The sequence below is a fragment of the Prosopis cineraria genome, unplaced genomic scaffold, assembly GCF_029017545.1.
Source record: "Prosopis cineraria cultivar Desert tree isolate PC_DT_omini unplaced genomic scaffold, ASM2901754v1 PC13, whole genome shotgun sequence".
NCBI classification, from domain to species: Eukaryota; Viridiplantae; Streptophyta; class Magnoliopsida; order Fabales; family Fabaceae; genus Prosopis; species Prosopis cineraria.
The window spans coordinates 28,712,298-28,732,894 of record NW_026555344.1 but is presented as its reverse complement, the minus strand read 5'-3'; the positions used below and the strand labels follow the sequence as shown (position 1 = coordinate 28,732,894).

Sequence of the window (20,597 nt, the reverse complement as noted above, 5' to 3'; positions counted from 1 at the left end):
TGCATCACCAGGTTTTTTTTTTTTTTTTTAACTTTCTCTGTTGTGACTAATCTTATATGAGAAAATTTGAATTCTCCTCATTATCATTTGATTCGCGTGTGTTTAAGCGGGGGAGGTTGAAATTTTTTTTATTCTTTATTCTTTATTATGTTGCTGTGTAGGTTCAAGTAAGGAAGCGAGTAAGTAAAATGAAGATAGTATGTATTTGATTTTTTTTTTAACTTAAATTGATTCTTGATGGGATATGCATTTGAAAGGTATGATAAATATAAATGTTGACACTGAAAATTTTTGGGTAGATGATTGATGGATAAGAAGTTCCATTAGGTGAGTTAGGAATTGAGGCATATTAGGTGTTTGTTGAAGGGTTTGAGAAAGGATTATGTCTCATTTAAATAATTAGTTATGGCCAGAGAAGTATGGAGGAAATTGGTGATAAAAAATGCTTGGGAAGGCTTTAAAATAATGGATTTTGGTATTCTTTTTGAATTGGCTTGATTATTGTGTAAGAATTTAAAATTGGGAAGTTTAATAAACTCAAATATTGAGACATAAAAAAGAGAGGATGAGATTTGTGGAGGAAAGAGCTTAGATGTACAGTGTGAACACCAATGTCTAGGAAGTGTTTGATAAAATGTTTGTAAGAAGAAATTTTGAATTATTGTGGAAAAAAAATTTATAAAAACAAAGTGCTGGATAGAAAGTAAGTACATATATACAACACACAATACTTTAGGGATTGGAAGTCAAAGTTATAAATTGAATTGATGTGAGAACTTGGTTGATTATGGTGTTGCTACATTGGAAAAGAGTTTATTAAAATTGAATAAATGTCATTATGTTTTCTTTTTATTTGTTAAGGGTGTTTAAAGGAAGGAAGATTTGATTAAAGCTCTAAAGAGTGAATTTTAGTACTTGGATATATCACAGGTAAGTGGATAGTATCTCAAATAACTTACCAATAAAATTTTCTTTATAAAATTCATTAATGCCATTTTTATTGTTTATTGATAGTAAACCACATGTATCAAAGAATGATTCCTTTATTGGATAATTCTTATTTAATGGATTAATTTGTTATGTGAAATTATATTATATTGAATTGATAAAGTATTTACACAAGTTTAAATAAATTTTATTTGATAAAGTCATGCATGGAATTTGTTAATGAAATTATAAAACGTTAGTTATGTTATGAAAATTTCCATGCATGTTTGAAAGTTGATTTTAAAAGAGGACTATATATAAAGCACTGGCTGCAAACGGTAGTTTCATTAGTTCATAATGCGCTATGGTTAATAACTAGCTAGTTTGATTTTTATGAGTTATGTTCTTAAGTTTGTTATTCATGGGTCTTTACCTGTGTTTGATTTTGTGGTTTCATACCGCGTTTGGTTAGTATTACTTTCGTGAACTGTGTACTCATGTTTGTTTTCATGGTTTAAGCTACGTTTGGCTACTTATCATCGTGGACTGTGTGTTCACGATTGTCTTCATAGCATAAGTTACATTTAGTTATTTATCCTTGTAGATTGTGTATCCACGTTTGTCTTCGTTGCATAAGTCGTGTTTGGCTCTACTCCTCAGCAATAGATAAACAATATAACAAAAGAGAATGAGGACTCTAACTACAATCAATGTCGAGCATTCTAAATCGTATTTCCAAAAAATGCTACAGTTTTAGAATTTACATGAAAAGGAAGATATTCTCATAACCAATCTTCTAGTAAATTTAGCAATGAACCCATTAAATGTTAGCAGGAGGTACCATATTAGCTAAGCTATCTGAGACAAAATAAAATACTTTCCATTGAATAATGTCCCAATTATGACATTTTGCACAATTAAAATGAATAATATACAATAGTTACATAAATTAAATGAGAAAGCAATTCAATCTAAACAAATTTGTAAATTTTAAATAAAAGTTTTATATAACTTTAATAATAAGAACATTTAAATCTATAATGACAAAGCAGCTTTAACATTTAATTTTGATAAATCAAAATGATTAAATAAATAAATAAGAATAACATTATTTACTAAATTAAAGACCATTACATATGAAATCACCAATTAATTAAAAATTTATACATTTTTTGGTGATTTACCTGAACAATTCACAAATGTAGACACACAGTCCACGAGGAAAAATAACCAAACATGGCTTATGCTATGAAGACAAACGTGGACACACAATCCATAGGGGTAAGTAACCAAATGCAACCCGAGCCACGAAACAAACATGAACGCACAATCCACGATATTAATAATAACCAAACACGGTTTGAAGTGATGAAAACAAACGTAGGTGTTAAACCCACAAATAACAAACGTGAGAACAGAGTTCATGAAAATCAAACTAGCTAGTAATTGACCATAGCGAATCTAGGGCTAATGAAACTACCATTAGCAATTAGTGTTCTGTATAAAGTCCACTCCAAATTCATTTTCAAATATGTGAAAAGGTCATCACTATTAAAACACAATTTTCATTTTCAAAATAAAACTTGAATGAATAGTTTTAAGCATCAAAACTTGTCAAAATAAAATTTCATAAATAATGTTCATGCTTACATTTATTGAGAAACCAAAATTACTAGAGCTGATAAAAATAATTTCATAAATTTTGACAATATCCTTTGTATGGAAAAACACATACATGTCATAATTCAAATATTCTTCAACATCTCTTTATAATTTCCTAAGTTAAAGATAATTTAATTAACAAATTATACAATATAATTGTCATTAAATGACTATGTGAAAAATTATTTTGAAAAAAGAATTTTATTGATAAATCAGTTGGGATGCTATCCATTTGTCTTTAGTGTTTCTAAGTACTAGAATTCATTTCTTAGGACTTCATTCAAGTCTCTCTTCCTCTAAGCACTCTACTCAAAATAAAGAACAATTTAATGCCCTTACTCTAATCAAATAAACTATCTTCTAATATTGACAACATTATAATCAATCACGTTTTAAATCATTACTACTTAATCAACCAATTCTCAATTTTTTCAATCCTTTCAATTCTTTACATACTCACTTGCCTATCCAACCTTATAACTCTCAAGAATTCATTTAATAACACACTAGCTCCATATTCGACAAATTACTCATAATAATCAAATTAAACTCACAAATAATTACCAAATATGCTTCATTAAAGTTATCACAATTTCAGGAAGTATATAAACAACAAAATTTCCCCTAAAACATTTTTTATCAAACATCTTATAGGTGTCAACATTAAAATTAAGCTCTTCTTTCAATCTCCTTATAATATACAATGTTAGACTCCCTACTAGTCCAACAAACTTCCTTCTATCATTGATACAACATTTTATAGATATTCTAAAAATCAATAATACAATTATCACATTTATTTCCTACCATTCACCAAAATTCTATCTTTCAGGTATTTTATTGACCATCTTGTTTGCATTAAAGTTCAAACAAATACCAGCCCTCTTCCTTATCAATTTCCTTTCTAAAATTTATTCCAATAACAATATCTAGAATTAATCAATCTCCTCAAATTCTGCATTTTCAGCAGAAAAATGTTTTAATCTTAAAGGAAAACCCCCAAATTCACATTCATTTCCATTAACCATAACCCAAAACAACCATACCAAACTTGCTTAACGGAAATGTTTAATAAAGATTTAAATTCCAGATTACTCAAATCTCCTCTCTGCACAAACGAAAATGGCAGTTAAACAAGGAAAGAATAATTCACAACCATAGCTACCCAAAACACATACTCACAGAATCAAGATGGAGAAAATTTCAAAGAATACCTAATTAGTCATGCCCCTGAATGAAATTTCAGAAAATACCAATTCAAACACAACTCTTCTCTAATTCTATAACTTAAGTAAATCCTTAATTTCCTCCCTTCTTCTAACCACCAATAATTTAAACAAGGAGAGAAGAAGTTCCTCATACTAGAACATTGATGAAAAAAGCAAGGAGAAGAGTTGAAAGTCAAACATGGAAGAGATAAAGAGATGAGCTCCACCCATTCCATAGTCAACGACGGCAGAGCAAAGGAGAGAAGATTTTCGGCGCCGCTGCTACACTCGAAGGAGGAACGCCCAGAAATATTTGTGGCGTTCACACATAAAAGGAACTTCGACGATTACACCCACAACAGAGGAATGAACAGAGGACGAGACATGGAAGACAGAGCAAAGACGAGGATTTTCGGCCCACCTATAACGTAACCAGCAATGGCAGCCGACGAAGGAAGGTGGTGGACAAGGTTTGCAGAACGGAGGGTTTGAAGCTTCTGGACAAAGAACTCTTGCTCACACCGACCAAAATGAGAACCAGATCGGGGAGAGGAGAAGAGAGAAGGAAAGAAAAAAAATCTGATGATTTAAGTAAAGGGCATTCTAGTAATTTTGCATAGCCTGAAGCAAAAATAAATCCCATCTTTTTGTTATATGTGTCCCAAAATTAATAAAAATACATTTAAAATATCTTATCATAAATTTTAAATTTTTACTAAAGGCTTTGAGTCATTACAGATTGCCTAGTATCAAAATAAGAAACAATATGAGGAATAAAGGACAGTACCGATGGAAATGAATATCTAAGGGCACAAGGTCTTAGAACCGGTCTAGAGGATTTAGTACCGTCATAAGATATTCAATATGAATTGACAGGGAGTACCTATATTAGAGAGAAACTAATGGAATAGAGCACAGTACTGTTATACACAAGATTAGTACCGATATTGATGCATTATACCAGTAGGGAAGTTTCCGTACCCAAACAAATATGAATACATGATCAATAACACTGAAATACTTCTGAGTAGTTTAAGGTATGTGATAAAATAAGCCTTAAAAAGATCCTAGGCAAAGTCAAATACTTAACCTAGAGGCAAAAGAAATCAAGGCTTAGAAACCAAGAATATTCATATTGGTATCAGTGCAAACAAGATAATTAATGGTGGGTAACAATATTTCAAAGGAACAAGAGAGTCAGAGATTAATGCATATAAGTCCGATTATTCCTTAATTACCTCAATTTCTATTAATTTTCCTTGTTAAACAAAATATTTTTGAATTTGTTATCATCAAAGTCAAGGTTCAACTAAAATCAATTTTGATTATGATTGTAATTAACTTACATGGAATAGAGACGCCAAATCACGACATCCATCTACCCTCTTGTTTGTAATTTCCAAGAAAAGATTTATCTGTGCTAAATGGTTAACCAAGATAAATCAATACATGAAGATGTGAAAAATTGGAATGAATCGGATGCTTGATCAATGAGAAGAACAAGTAAACCCGCAACTACCTGATAAAGGCACAATGTTAGAAAGGGGCTGGGAATGGGATAAGCCCAACCCTCTAACCAGTGGCTATTGGACTATGAAGCCGTTTGACTACAAGGGGAAAAAATTTGATGGAGCCATGGCACTGTGTAGCCCAACTTCGATAAAGAAAAGAATGAAGACTCAAATTTAAAACACTAAAATCTAGCGAAGTAGAGCAATGATATGATAGGTTTCTAGCTGGTTTGACATGCATGGACATGAAAAAAACTGAGGAGGGGGATTTGCCTTTTAAAAAAGCACAATTGCCTTCTAGAGAATGTTGAGGAAAGGCCCAATGTGCTGGGAAGTGCTCTATGATAGTTACTCAAAGTAATAAGGGGGGAAGTTACAAAAAATTTGTTTATGGAAGGGGCAGTTATGATGATGGAATTTTTTTTAAGATTTTCAAATTTAAAATTCAAATTATGAATTAGTTGAGAAATCATGATAATATATTAGATCATGGGAGAGAATATTATTAGGGATTAGGGAAAGTGCTTTCTATCAATTTTAAAATAATATTATTATTGCTTTTTATAAAATATTTTTATAAAATACTAACGTGGATAGTCTAGAATTGCAGCATTCTTGAAATTGCATACATGTCAAGCCAGGAATGATGCTTGTGGTTATATATATATATATATAGAGAGAGAGAGAGAGAGAGAGAGGTTCATAATAAGACTTATCATATACAAAGGCAACAATCATGTTTATTAAAAAAATTTATAATTCATAGAAATTATTTAAATTTTTAAATTTTTTAACAAATAAGTTAGTTATCAATTTGGACGGCATAGATTTCTTTTATGCAGTCTAATTTACCATTTAAATTTTTTATTTTTTAAAAATTAACTATTTAAATGTACTTTGAATGATTCAAATTTAATATTATATGTTTTATAATCTTTATAAATTTTATTTTAATAAATACAATATAAAAATAAAAATAATATCCTAACTAACACTTTTCAAAAATATTTTTTTAAAACATTTAAGTTAAAAGTTTTAAATCTCAACTGTTCATAGTAAATATGGATAATCAATTTTAGAAAATTATAAAAATTTTAATATTAAATATGGATGATTCAAATTAAATTTGGACTATCTAGATTAGTAATAAAGAAAATTTATTAAAAAAATATTTTTTATAAATTTTTTAAATTATTGTAGATAAAACATAATTAAGTGCTTTGCATATAATAAGCCTTATCATGCACCTCTCTCTCTTTCTACCCATCAGATAAAACGTAGGGTGAAAATTACTAACTTCCCAATCATTGCACGGTTGTCCACCTCAGGAAAACCATTCCCAATTTTCATTGCCATGCCACAATTTTTTTTTTTTTGGCCAAATACGACGCCACAAGTCTCAGTACCGTCTCTCGTTTTTTATGAAGATGATGCCACAAGTCTCACGGATTTTTATTTTATGTTCAGCTCCTAAGGGAGTATTTTAATTTTAATTAATAAATTGACGGATCTCTTTCAGTATATAAAATGCAATGAGAAAATAATTGTGTAAATAAAAAATGACAACGTAACAAACATATGATTGTCAGAGAAAGCGCGTTCCTGAACCTAAAAAGTAAGACTGTCAGAAAATTAAATAAAATGAACAATTCTTCAATAAATTAATAAGGAAGAAGGTCGATTCTGATATCATATGAGCATGGGTTTAAAATTACAAACACATAACCAATTTATTACATTATTTTTATTTGTGACTTTTTATTTTGATTTTTTTTAATACATGGCCACGATAAAACCATGCAAGAATACCAAAATTAAAATATCAGGTCATGTCAAAAGTTAAAAAGCTTTTACAGTTTATTAGTCGTCTATCAAAAAAAGGTAATATCAAAATGTTCTCTTGAAATTTTTTGAATTAGAAGATTGACGCAACAGTTAATTTTTCTGTAAACTTGATCACAGATGATTTCTCAATTTCTTTATTTTGGCTTTGATCGTAGTCATATATAAATCACTGTAATTGTGGACTCGAATCACATCCCCTATAATTGTACATGGAATACGCGTACACGTTATGAACGAGTATAAAAAAAATTAATTGGGTCAGTTCTATAGGGCTGAAATTCATTAGTTTTTAATTTTTGCTTTTGGATTCATCAGAAAGCAAATGAAAATTAAGATATTAAGGGAGTTGATAATTATGACGCGACTTCATGCTGAATTAAAAAAAAAATGATCGAGACATGTGAATTCTATTTTTTTTTTTATTGCCCACTGGTTTCTTCTTGTTTTTTTTTTTGAGCAAAACACTGGTTTCTTCTTATTGGAAGCAAAATCCTATTTGAAATACGATCAGATACTAAATGTAGACACCTCTCTCAATTAGGATTCACATTATGGTTTGCCACATACATAACATTTTATATTATATAATTAAAATGAATTCACCATTGACTTAGTTGTTATATTGACTTTAATTTGATAAATAAATGGGTCATGTGTTCAAACTCTTCCTTGTTCTCCTTGAAATATTTATTCTCTATCAACTGTAGTAGTGACAGGTCCGATGGCTGACAGTGGTTGGTGTTTTTTATAAATACAGAGCATTTTAATAATTTTCTATTAAAATATAATTTTAATTTAGTGCTTCAGTCCTGCATTGTAATTTTATGGACAAATATTAAATTCAGCCTACAGAATGTTAGTGCTAGAGCTAGCGCTAGCTTTAGGATTTGAGTTGGCCATTGGTTTAACCCTAATACCCCTGAAAAAAGCGCCAGTTGGTCTATTTTTTTCACCTTTACAGAATAAACTCAAAGTGGATTTTCAATAAAGATATTTTTATTTGATAAACTATGTTGAACTTATCTTTTCCCCCTTCTTCTTATAATGACCACAAGATGTATGCAGAACTTACTTGCAGGAGGAATAGATACATAGATTCAAAGAGACCAAGAAATATTCTACCCTGAGAGATTCTTGGACAATCCCATAGTTTTTAAGGGACTTGATATGGACCTAATTCCATTTGGAGCAGGAAGAAGAATTTGCCCAGGTTTATTAATGGGAGCTGTCCAAATAAAATATTTTTCTAATATTTAAATTATTTATAACATGTTAAATGGAATCTCATCCCAATATTATTCTAATCTTAGAAAAAATAAAAACTGATGTTACAATTTCAATAATTTGAAGTATTTTAATTGCAAATAAAGATCATGGTCCTTCTACAATATTTCAATATTTTGATGCCTTCAATTATCATTGATGTCTTTACAAGGTCTATAATTGTCATTTCCCTCACATCTAATCCTCTCACCTTTAAAATACTTGCCCCGGTTCCACATGAAGAAGTAGACAGCGCTAAGAAGGAATCTAATAATTTACATCAAATTGGATTAATAAATTATAAATTGTCATTAGCATTATCATTACGTACAAAGCATGCCACTGTGTGTACATTAATAATCAAGTCCTAAAGATCTTGACCAAAAAAAAAAAAAAAGAAGTCAATGTAATTAGATTAAATAGTAGCATAACAAGTCTATAAGTATACGAGGTTGGAGGGGGATGATCAGTCACTTGACGAGTTAGGTTACAAAACACCAAAATGGTATCACTCTCACTTGTTCTCATGATTCTAAGTTTTCCTCTCTTGCTGTTGTTCTTCCTTTGTAAACACACAAAAACCATTCACAAACCTAACCTTTCACCAGGTCCTAGAGGCCTTCCCATCATAGGAAATCTCCATCAACTCAATAATTCTTCATTTGTTCCTGACCTATGGAACCTCTCAAAGAAATATGGACCCTTATTTTCTCTTAAACTAGGCCATAGAACTGTCCTCGTTGTTTCATCCCCTAAAATGGCCAAAGAAACTCTTAAAGACCATGATGCTTTGTTTTCTAATAGACCCCATATTATTAGCCAACATAAGCTATCCTACAATGCGATGGATATTATTTTCTCTCCTTGCGAAGATTATTGGGGAGAAATAAGAAAAATATGTGCCATCCATATTTTTAGTGCTAAGCGTGTCTCCAGTTTTTCATCTATCAGACAAGATGAGGTTCAGCGGACGATTCGAAAGATATCAGAACATGCATATTCATCAAAGGTTGCGAACTTGAATGAGGTTTTGATGTCTCTTACAAGTACCATAATTTGTAGGGTTGTTTTTGGGAGAAGGTATGAGGAAGAAGGATTTGAAAGGAGCAGGTTCGATATTGTTTTCCTTTGGATAGCCCATTTATTTTAAGTATTTTTTATTTATTTTGAGCATCCTATACTTTGAACATTTGTTAATTTAAGTCTTTATTTTCACTTCTGAAATTTGGCATGTGACAGATCTTAAGAGATTGGTGAGTCAATATTTATCACTAGGCCAAATTTAATTAAATAAGTATGTAATAAGTGTAATACCATCAATTTATATTAAGTTACATGTGTGTGTGTGTGATGCTGATGATGCCAATCTCCTATGACTTTCGTGGTGTCATCTATACCCATCCAAACTCGGCGTTTATTCTCTTCCACTCTAGCTTGAGAAGTTTGTCCTCAAATTAGCTTTAATTAAGGTGAAAATTGCACACTTTGTTTTCAAAGTAATATATATAAAAAATTAATTATAAACTTAATATAACCTATTTTTTAAGATTAGTAATTGATAATTATGCTTTTCAAGTATAGGAGTTGTTGGTTATGTCTTATGGAATCAATTTATAATACAAAACTAATAATAAGCTATGTTATATATGGACTATGAACAATAGTTTACCTTAAACTCCATACAAAATATAGGAAAACGAGTCTAAATTGTCAATAATATATAAATTAATTGATGAAAAAAAATAAAGGGCAAGACTTAGGTTAGTCTTATATACTTAATATACTCATACCTATTTAAATTAAAGTAAATTTTAATGTATTAATAATAATTTTAATGTATTAATAATATTAATAACAAAAATTTGTTATAGAATAAATAATCGGGAAAACATAATTATCGATCCCTATAATTTCTTCAGGTTTTGCTCTTGTTCCCTATAGTTTTTTCAATATTTTCATTCTTTATAGTTTTTGCAAGATTGAGTGATGCTTGTTTTTCATGTCCCTATAGTTTTGATGTTTTCAATGTTTTTAGTCTTCATAGTTTCAGCAAAATCCAATAAAATTATATGGATCAATGATTGTATTTTTCCTAAATAATCTATAAAAGATCCACATATCTTGATTTAATTGGCAAGTACCTTAAGTATATATAAGGCTAAGTATATAAGTTTTTCTCAAAAAATAAAATCATGGAGGTTATAAGGTCAAAGGAACCTCAATTGCAGGAAACGTTACCCACCTTTCTCTCTCTCTCTAGATATAATAATATTTTTGAATATTATATTATGCCAAAGTTGTATCTGAAGATTTTTTTTTAATTGTATTCAAGGTTCCATGGGATGCTGAATGAGTTGCAAGCTTTGATGGGTACCTTCTTCTTGTCAGATTATATTCATTTCACAGGGTGGATCTATAGACTTAGAGGATTGAGTAGCCGTCTTGAGAAGAATTTCAAGGAGTTGGATGCATTTTACCAAGAAGTGATCGATACACACCTTGATCCTCAAAGGCCTAAACCACAAGAAGAAGATGAAGAAGATAAAATTGACGTCTTGCTTCATCTCAAGAATCAGCGATGGTTTAACATAGATCTCACTTTTGATAACATCAAAGCTATACTCATGGTAATACCTTATTAACTTTTCAGTTTTTTTCTTATACTTTGACAATAAGGATAATTATTGAATAGAGGTAAGATCAATTTTAAAGGAAAGTAATATCTTATAGATCCTACTTGCATCTCTGAACAATTGGATGGAATGAGCTATGAAAGCCCAAGATCGTATTTAAAAAAAATTGCTGACCCCATTGTAATTCTGTGAGAAAATAAGTTCCCAAATTACATGGTAAATTGAGTAAATGAAAATTCATAAAATTAGTATACCAATTAAAATCTCCCTCTTTTCTTGTTCAGATTTTGCTTCCATACGATTGAATTACGTTATATGTACGGATAATAACTACTAAATAATTTTAAAACAAGTTTATGTACGGATAAAATATGTTAAAATTTCCCCCTTCTAATAATAACACAAGATAAATGCAGGACTTACTTGCAGGAGGAACAGATTCAGGTTCAGCAGTATTAACTTGGGGTATGATCCAACTAATGAAGAATCCAAGAGCAATGCAAAAAGCTCAGGAAGAGGCCAGAAATATGTACGGCCAAAAAAGGTTTCATAGAAGAAAATGACGTTCAAAAGCTCGCTTATCTAAAGGCAGTGGTAAAAGAGACGTTAAGATTGCACCCAGCAGCACCATTATTTGTACCAAGAGAAACAACTAAAGATTGTATCATAGAAGGGTTTGAAATTCCAGCCAAGACATTAGTGTATGTGAATACATGGGCTATTCATAGAGATCCTAAGGTTTGGAAAGACCTAGATATGTTCTATCTTGAGAGATACTTGGACACTTCCATAGATTTTAAGGGACAAGATCTAGAGCTAATTCCATTTGGAATAGGTAGAAGAGTTTGTCCAAGTTTACTTACGGGGGTTGCCACAATAGACATTGCAAAAAACAGCTAATTAGCAGTGAAATTCCGTCACTAATCAGTGAAAATTCCATCGCTAAATGAATTAGTGATGGAATTAGTAACAGAATATTTCTGTCGATAAAAAAACCATCACTAATTTGTTAGCAACAAAATTTGCAATTCATCGCTAATTAGTGACAGAATAGCGACGAAAATATTTTTGTCACTAAATAAGGATAAGCTATTCTAACTTTGTGATGGAATGCATTCCGTTGCTATTCCATCGTTAATTTATTAGTGGACCAAAATATCATTGCCACATCACTCGATGGATATGCCACCCACTACAAAAAAACTATTAATTAGCGACAGAATTTTTCATCGCTAATCATTGAAAATTCCGTCACTAAACTAGTTAGCGACGGAATTAGCGACAGAAATATTTCGTCGGTAAAAACACCGTCACTAATTAGTTAGCGATGGAATTGAGAATTCCGTCAGTAATTAGCGACAGAACAAATCCATCACTAATCCATCATTCCGTTGCTAATTTTCAGGATAGCATATTCCAACTTAGCGATGGATTAGCGATGAAAATTTCGTGGCAAATTAGCGACGGAAAGTCTGTGGCAAAGTAGCGACGGATTAGTGACGGAAATTCCGTGGCAAATTAGTGACGGATTAGAGACGAAATTCCATGGCAAATTAGCAACGAAATATCCATCACATATGCTTTTCAATTAGCGATGGAAGCTCTGTCGCAATTCCGTCGCTAATTTTTGTATGATTTTTGAATTTTTTATTATATTTATAGGTAGTGTTTTTTATATACCTAAATATTTGTGATTCTATTAAAATCACTATAAAACAAGCAATTCAAATTTACTAAATAATTATACCTTAGATCAAACATTTCAAATTTACTAAAATAGCATAACTCAGTAGCAAATTAAAATAACAATGTCACAAAGTCTAAAGAAAATTAGAACAAAGTAGTTTCGATAAACAAGTCATAACAGGAGGCAACTAATAAGTATCCTTTTTGCTCAAGATCCCTCATCATTTCTAGAATTTGAATTTTCAGAATTCGTTGATATTTTTGCTCCAATGCTTCCAACCTAGACAAGATATTCATATTCAATTCTCTAAGATCCTTATTCTCTTGTTTAAGCTTAGTGACTAGCTCTTGTTGCTCTTGTTGCTCTTGTCTAACCTCTGTGACTATTCTCTTATGCAATTCCCTTCAAAATCAGGATGAAGCCCTGAGTTGTTGATGGATGAAGAGGACTTATATGAATGAGAGGTAGAATCAATATCCAAAGCCTCAGATCTTAACCCATATATGCGACCCTTCTTGTTCTTACCACCTATGGCCTCTAACCATAGGTTAATTTCTTCTTCATCATCTAAATCATTTGATGCTACACTTGGAGAATCCATGTTGGAACTTCTGGATGCCGTAAGCCTCATGTAATAATCCTGTTAAAGAAAGTAATGAGTATAGAAATTCCTTCACAAAACTCAAGTAATAAGAGTAGAGGGATATGCAAGTACTAGATACAATGAGAAAACAAAACCACTAAACAAACAAGCCAATTTGATCAGTGAAGCTTTGACCATCTTTTTGGCTTTCGTTTTTGTTAAACTCCTACACACCCGCAATAATAACACCTAACAAGCATCTAGATACTTAAACAAGTATTCCACATATTGATTGACCAACAACAAAGATAGGGTAAATAGTGGATTTTATGTAATAAAGAAAGAAGATTTTCTAAGGACTATGAAAAAACAAAAAGGATTTTCAAGCCACACATTCATCTCAAATTATTATCAATTTTTAAAGTTGAAGTAATAAACTAGATCTGTCATAAGAACAAAACAAAGCATTATAGAAGAATAGCTAAACTGTGATAATTGGACCATCCTAAGATCAGGTTCATATTTTTTTCCTTATAGATGACATTTTAAGCTTTCCAAAAATCCATAGATCACATTATTTGGTGCCCTATAGCATGAGTTATGAATTTTCAAAACTAGTGTACAGAATCTGGATCTAGTGCCAACATCAGATAAGGTAGTTTGAAAGATTGAATAGCTAAACTGTGATAATTGGACCATCCTAAGATCAGGTTCATATTTTTTCCTTATAGAAGACATTTTAGGCTTTCTAAAAAAAATTGGTTCCCTATAGCATGAGTTATGATTTTTCAAAACTACTGTACAGAATCTGGATCTAGTACCGACATCAGATAAGGCAGTTTGAGAGATTGAATAAACTGTATTAATTTGGAGGCCCAAAGTGATGTTACATATTTTCACCTCTTATAGGACGTTCATAGCTTTAAATAGAGCCTAAGAACACATGAATTGGAGTCCTATAACTCCATCTATGAAGTTTTCAAGCTAAAGTGTAAAATATGGATTCAATACTGTTAAGGAAAATATCACGAAAGTGCTCATTATCTCTACAAATTCATTACCAAAAGCAAACAAGTACTAGAAAGTTCAAATAATTGATTTATACATAATTGATTATTGTATTCTAACAATTTTTCAAATAAACAAGGCTAAAAATAAAAGAATACAGACCAACATGAGAAGAGAACATAAATTTTCCATGCAAAAGAGCAAAACAATAAATATAGGTCTACTTTAATGGAAGAAAACTAGAAAATGACAGCAGGACAAAAATCAAGATATAAAGCACAGCCCAATTTCTTGCTTAGGTGATTTAAACTTTCATTATACAACCAGTCAGGCCTCTAGCCTTCAGCACAATTCCAATAATAATGATCAACATATACTTACATAAACTTTAGCCGACCTATGATCCACAAATTGGCTGGTTTTCTCATTAAAATGTGTCTTCTTAAACAATTCAAACATTGTAGGTTTTCTCCCCAGCTCCGAAGCCTGCAATTATTTATAAAGATGAATTATGTCATGCATTAAATAAAAATGATTGCATTTGAAGATAAACTCTTACCAATCTCCTCTTATGCTCACTGATAGGGATGCTACCCCCTTTGTGTTGAGTACCTCTTGTGGAAGATGCCCGATTGGTTTTAGCTATGTCACACTTGGCCTTATAGTCTTGTGATGTCCATAGTTTCTCTAAATCATCCATCACATTATCTGGAATCCAATTAGGCCTAACATTTTTCTGAAACAAGTCCTGCCTCACGTTATGCATTATGCTTCTCAAGATGTTTGCACACTTTGAATTCCAATTTTTCTTAATAGCAGCTTCATCTTGTGGCAGCCATTTGTATTTTTTCTTCATAAATGTAAGAAAAAATCAAAAGCATATTAAAATGAGAGAAAAACTCAACACATACTACAAATATATAATAGAGATAAAATATACCACCCATTCAGCAAACCACATTTGCTTAATCTGAGAGGGTGTCGCTTTCCAGCTAGAACATGGATGCTCAAATTTTGCTTGAATTATAGGGAGAATAGTCCATACAGTACCAATGGCCGGGTTAAACCTACAAAAAAATTGAAATAAATAATTATAAATGCAAGAATGACTTTAAGCTACTAAATGGATATATCAAATAAAATAATGCAAACCACATTGACTAACGTTTTCTTCTCAGGGTATATCCATGTTCTACCATTTGTTGGATCACGGCCCCATGGTGTAGAACTAGCTAGAGGACCCTGTGGAGTGGAGGGTTGTGAGTTCTCTGATGTAGGTGATAATGAGGGTCTCCTAATTGATTCCTGCATATTTGGAGAAGATATAGGTCTAGATGGTTCAGGAATGAATGGGGATAGTATATGTCTAGATGGTTCAGGCATGGTCAGAGGTCTAATTGATGTGTCTGCCACAGTAGGACTAGATGTAGCTGCTACATGAGGAAGAGAAGATTGGTCAAGTTGTTGGGATGGTAGTATAGGTGTTGGAGTACTCAATTAGCCTCTAGAACGTTTCTGGCGATGAATTGACATCTACATATTAAAATTTCAACCTTGAGTTAGTAATAAATAATAAATAAATCTTCACAAAATTATAAAAAATTAAATCTAAACCAAAATTAAATTAAAACTCAATGCAATCAAAATCAAAGTCAAAACTAAATAGCAAATCAAAATTAAAACCATAATTTATGTATCTTCATCATTGTCATCATCATCTTCACCACCATCACCACCACTATTACCGTCATCATCATCCATATAAAAATCTTCTTCATCATCTTCACCATCTTCTGTATCTTCAGCTTCTTCATCATCTTCTACAACTTCTTCATCACACTAGTACAAAAATGACTTTTTACAGCAGTTAAAGAGGCAATGTTGTTCCAGAGGGTGTAGAAAGTCCTATCTTTCTACATCGGTTATAAACCCAATGTAAAAACTAAAATTTTTATATCGGTTATAAAGTCGATGTTGAAAATTATATACAAGAAAATAAAAAAAATTTACTTGAACTTTTAATTTAAAACTCTATATTTTACATCGATTATTACCATAACCAATGTAACAAATATTATATTCTATAGCAGTTATGGTAATAACTGATGTAAAAAGTATTTAATTTTTTTATATTGTATTTATTTTATCAATTTTACCCATTCCTGTGCATAAAAATTGCCAAAGCCAAATCAAACAGCTTAATTCATTTACAATTGTTTATAAAGTATTTATCAACTATACAAAACTATTTAACTATTAAAAAAACTAACAATTGTCTAAATTGTGACAACTATCAAAATTAAAACTTGTCTAAAGCTAACAAAAAACCTCACAAGTTCTCCACAAAATAGGTTGGCTAACATATACGGATGTCTTCAATTTCAGCTTCAGGAAATGCATCCGAATTGTCGAACATCTAAAATTTGATTCACAAAATAGGCGTATTAATTAATCTCAAATAACATAATAAAATAAAAATTTTAAAAATATATTTACCTCTTTTGTAAATTCGGTCATGCCCAATGTGATGATATTGAGCATGTGTCTCATGACATATAGACCGCACAAGTTCGTCCTCACTAGTTGTCTATGACTCTGTATAAGAACAAATCATAAGAAATTAGTAAGAAATCTTAATAATTAAATATATTAATAAAGTATAGCATCACCTTTGGCTCGATCCATGTGGGATCCTTGAACTCATGTCCATACTTTTGTAAGACTATATTTTGATATGTTCTCATTGCCCTATGATCAAGATCACCAAGTTAGTAAATAATATTTTCAAAAAAAATTAAATTAAATAGTTTAGTAAAAGTATTCTTACAAGTCTATCATCTTCTTCATTTCTTTCCCAAGTTTGTAATGGAGGGAACATAAAAAGATAACAGTGTTGCTCTTCATTGAAAGAATAAATAACTACCAATGGTCCCTGCTAAATATGATACAAGTTAAAGTAAATCCATATTGAAAAAAAATATTAATTATAAATTGATCCTTACGAGTGTACATATGGAGCCATAAAAATGTCCCTTTTGACTTCACATATTCTCTGTTGGAGGTACTCGGCCCTTAACTCTGGAGTATTACCTTTCTCTGTCATGTGATGAGAGCAAAGGAATCCAAACTTATCACCTTTGTCCGATGTAATGCACAAATGATGAAAGTACCTATAACAATGCAATTATATTAGTTTACTAAACTTGATGATTAAGTTTACTTACAACAATGCAATTATCTTAAAGAAAAACATACTTACATTATAAATAGTTCAATGTGTGGTATGGTAAGCTGATTATTCGATAGAAGTCGAACCAAATCTTCCCGTTCAATTGTTACTATCATGTCTTTCTTACCCACAACCTTTGGATCCATTTCTAAATTCTTGAATTTGAATGATGAATCATATGCTATTAAGATCATTCGCTGATGTGGAGTCAACGAGGGTTATGGAAGTTTCGGGAGATTCAATGAGGAAAGCTTCTACATAGTAAAAAGTAAGAAATAGCTAATAAAAAACATATATTAGGAAGCTGCTACATAATAAAAATTCATGAAATTTCATACCACAGCTTGAACCAGATTCACAAGTCTCTTGGGCCATAGGATAAAATTGCCAACAGCTTCAACCACAGTCTTCACCTCATCAGTAAGGAATGGAACCAATGTATCTGGCACTTTTGGATCTACAACCACCACTCTCACTTGATCATCTTGAATTTGCTTGTGGTAGATGGTTGACCCCAAGCTGTAGATGCTACAAAGAGCAACCAAGTGTCTATCAGGATCTTCTAGAAATATCTCACATGGTTTACCAATGTTATCACCAGAAGACCCTCTGACACATGCTCAAGAACATTACTTCCTTTTGTACTATAAAATGCAGGAGACGTATGAACTGGTTTAGCAGTGTCTCTTATCATGAGCTCATCATGCTCATCATCTCCTCCTTCATTTTCTCTTTCATTTGTAGAAGTCGAGCTACAAATGAAGCTTCAAACTCATCCTTAGTCTGCTACCTCACAGTGGATATCAATGTATCAAGCTCTTCTCTAGTCACTACACCTCCTGAATTGGGACGTGCAGGTGCTCTAAAGTAGTCCTTAATGCCCACACCATGTCCAACGCCCCTCACACGACCCAGATGCTCTGGTTTGCCTGTAGCAATTGCTAAGATATCATTTCTGCCCTTTGGAATGAAGCTTCCTTAGGCTTATTACTCCTTAAGAGCATCTTGTAACATAAAAATAATAAGATATACAATTGTATAAAAATTTAAAGGAAAGGAATAATAATTTTACTTACAATCCTCTCAGCAATCTCACGTGCTGTCTCACTTGTATAGCCTCCTTTTTTATACTGATGTCCATATCTCTATTTGTCCTCCTGAGAGACAGGTGATGGTGGAGAAAGGAGTATGGAAGGATCAGACTTAGCTTCTTCTTCTCTCTTCTTTTATTTCTCTGCCATCAATATATCATCAGCTCTAGCATAACCTCTACGAGACAGGGTGTGGGGGCATTGATTCTGCCAAGCAATTTTTTGCCCTTTAGCTCATTTTTCTTATTAATAAATTGAATTTTAGATTTTATAGTTGAAGTAAATCTAAATAAAACTTAAATCAATTAAAAATCAACTGACTAAAGCTTTTTCAGAAGTTCGAATCCTGACAAATTCTTCCCAAGTATCTTCATCAAGGAACTGGTATGTATCAAGAGGATTGGGACGAGCCTGACCCTCTAGCACCTCGATAAAGATATATCTTCTAGCAAGATCAGTCTTAAAATTTGTCCAACATGTTCCACAATAAGAAATCAACTTGTGTCGACAATCTTGATTAGATGGAACATCGTATGTAAGCTACAATAAAGACATAAGATAATAATCAGTAATTGCCCAACAATATATAACCATAAAAAAATTTTAATTTTTAATTATTTACCTAAATACTTTCCCAAATCTGTTCCTTCACACTTTCTAGCATATCAGGCCAGTCCTTAAACACAATAGGAGGCTTGGTATGCGATAGGAGGCCAAGAAAACTAACAAACTTGGCTTTATGTGGCCTATCGAATTCCATCTCTGGTCAAATTGAATTGGTAACCTATGCCTAGTACTTTTACTTAAAGTCAAATCTCTCAATCGTGTGCCATGTCTCCCCCTCCTCACAGGTTGGCTTTGACTCGGCTCTTCATTAGGGGTGCCCTGACTTGGCTCCTTACTAGGAGCAACATCACCAATTGATTAGCTTATAGTGGGCTGGCTTTGAGTGTCATCACCTTGATTCTCCATATTCCTAGTAATTCAAATAAATAAAATTAATTAAAAAAATAATCAAAGATAAGATAATTAAGAAAAACAATCCCACAATATAAATTTAATTGAACTAAATCAACATACTTTAATTTCAAAACTGAACTCATATAGGGATATTCTCCATATCCCTTCATGGTGATCACTTCTTATAGCAAGTTCATCATCTACTTCATCTAACACATCCAAAATTGGTAGCCCACTTGAGAAGTTAGGAGTTTCAGAAATATCAAAATTTGATTCATGATCGTCATCACTATCAATTACCCTTTTTCCTTTAAGTGCTATTGACTAATTTTTATTTGTTGGATCCGTGACATAGAAAACTTGTTTAGCTTGGTTTGCCATAATAAATGGCTCATCTCTAAAAGTTAGTTTTTTAAGATCAACCATTGTAAATCCTAACTTATCATCACGAATACTGTTGATGTCAACCCATTTGTATTTGAAAATAGGAACTCTAAATTTTATATAATCAACCTCCCAAATCTCTTCAATAACCCCAAAATAAGTCCTGGATGCTAGTTTAGGTTTCTTATCTTTTGAACTAGAGAAGTGTACGGCTTTAGCCATTATCATAACTCCATTATTTTGCACCGTACTCTTCTCATCTAAGGACTTTGTATAAAAGGAATACCCATTAATATCATAGGCACTCCAACATATAATATCAAAGTTAGAACCTCCAGCCAACCATTTAACTATATTAAAAACACCAGTTTCATTCAAAATTTTTTGCTTGAACCAGTCTACCAAAGTTCTATTGTGCTCTTTCAACAACTTTTGTTTAGTCATTCTCATTCGATAATTTTTTTCCTTTAAAAGTTCTTTATGAGAAGATATGTAATCTTTAACTTCATCAATATTATTCAAGATATATAAATGTACTTCTTGTAATTCATCATGATTCATGCTCTTTACTGATACTCCACGTGTGCCTTGACTATATTGCCTTTT

General features: G+C 31.6%; 1 protein-coding gene and 1 pseudogene across 1 annotated transcript; one reads left to right on the top strand and one right to left on the bottom strand.

The window, feature by feature from the left end:
- Positions 1-8,918: 8,918 nt before the first annotated feature.
- On the top strand, positions 8,919-11,949 carry LOC129289982 (cytochrome P450 71A1-like; annotated as a pseudogene).
- A 1,169-nt stretch (positions 11,950-13,118) lies between these two features.
- Positions 13,119-15,710, bottom strand: LOC129289981 (uncharacterized). The gene is made up of 5 exons (XM_054926716.1): positions 15,493-15,710; positions 15,268-15,394; positions 14,887-15,177; positions 14,709-14,813; positions 13,119-13,376 (listed from the first exon to the last, which is right to left on the bottom strand). The coding sequence occupies exons 1-5, from the start codon at positions 15,708-15,710 to the stop codon at positions 13,119-13,121; spliced, it is 999 nt and encodes a 332-aa protein (XP_054782691.1).
- Positions 15,711-20,597: the final 4,887 nt, after the last annotated feature.

Coding starts and splice junctions, on each gene's coding strand:
- LOC129289981 (XM_054926716.1), bottom strand. CDS start 15,710: ATGCCTGAACCATCTAGACATATACTATCCCCATTCATTCCTGAACCA. Junction 15,178..15,267: donor TGTGGTTTGCTGAATGGGTG/GTATATTTTATC, acceptor ACATTTATGAAG/AAAAAATACAAATGGCTGCC. Junction 14,814..14,886: donor GTGAGCATAAGAGGAGATTG/GTAAGAGTTTAT, acceptor AAATAATTGCAG/GCTTCGGAGCTGGGGAGAAA.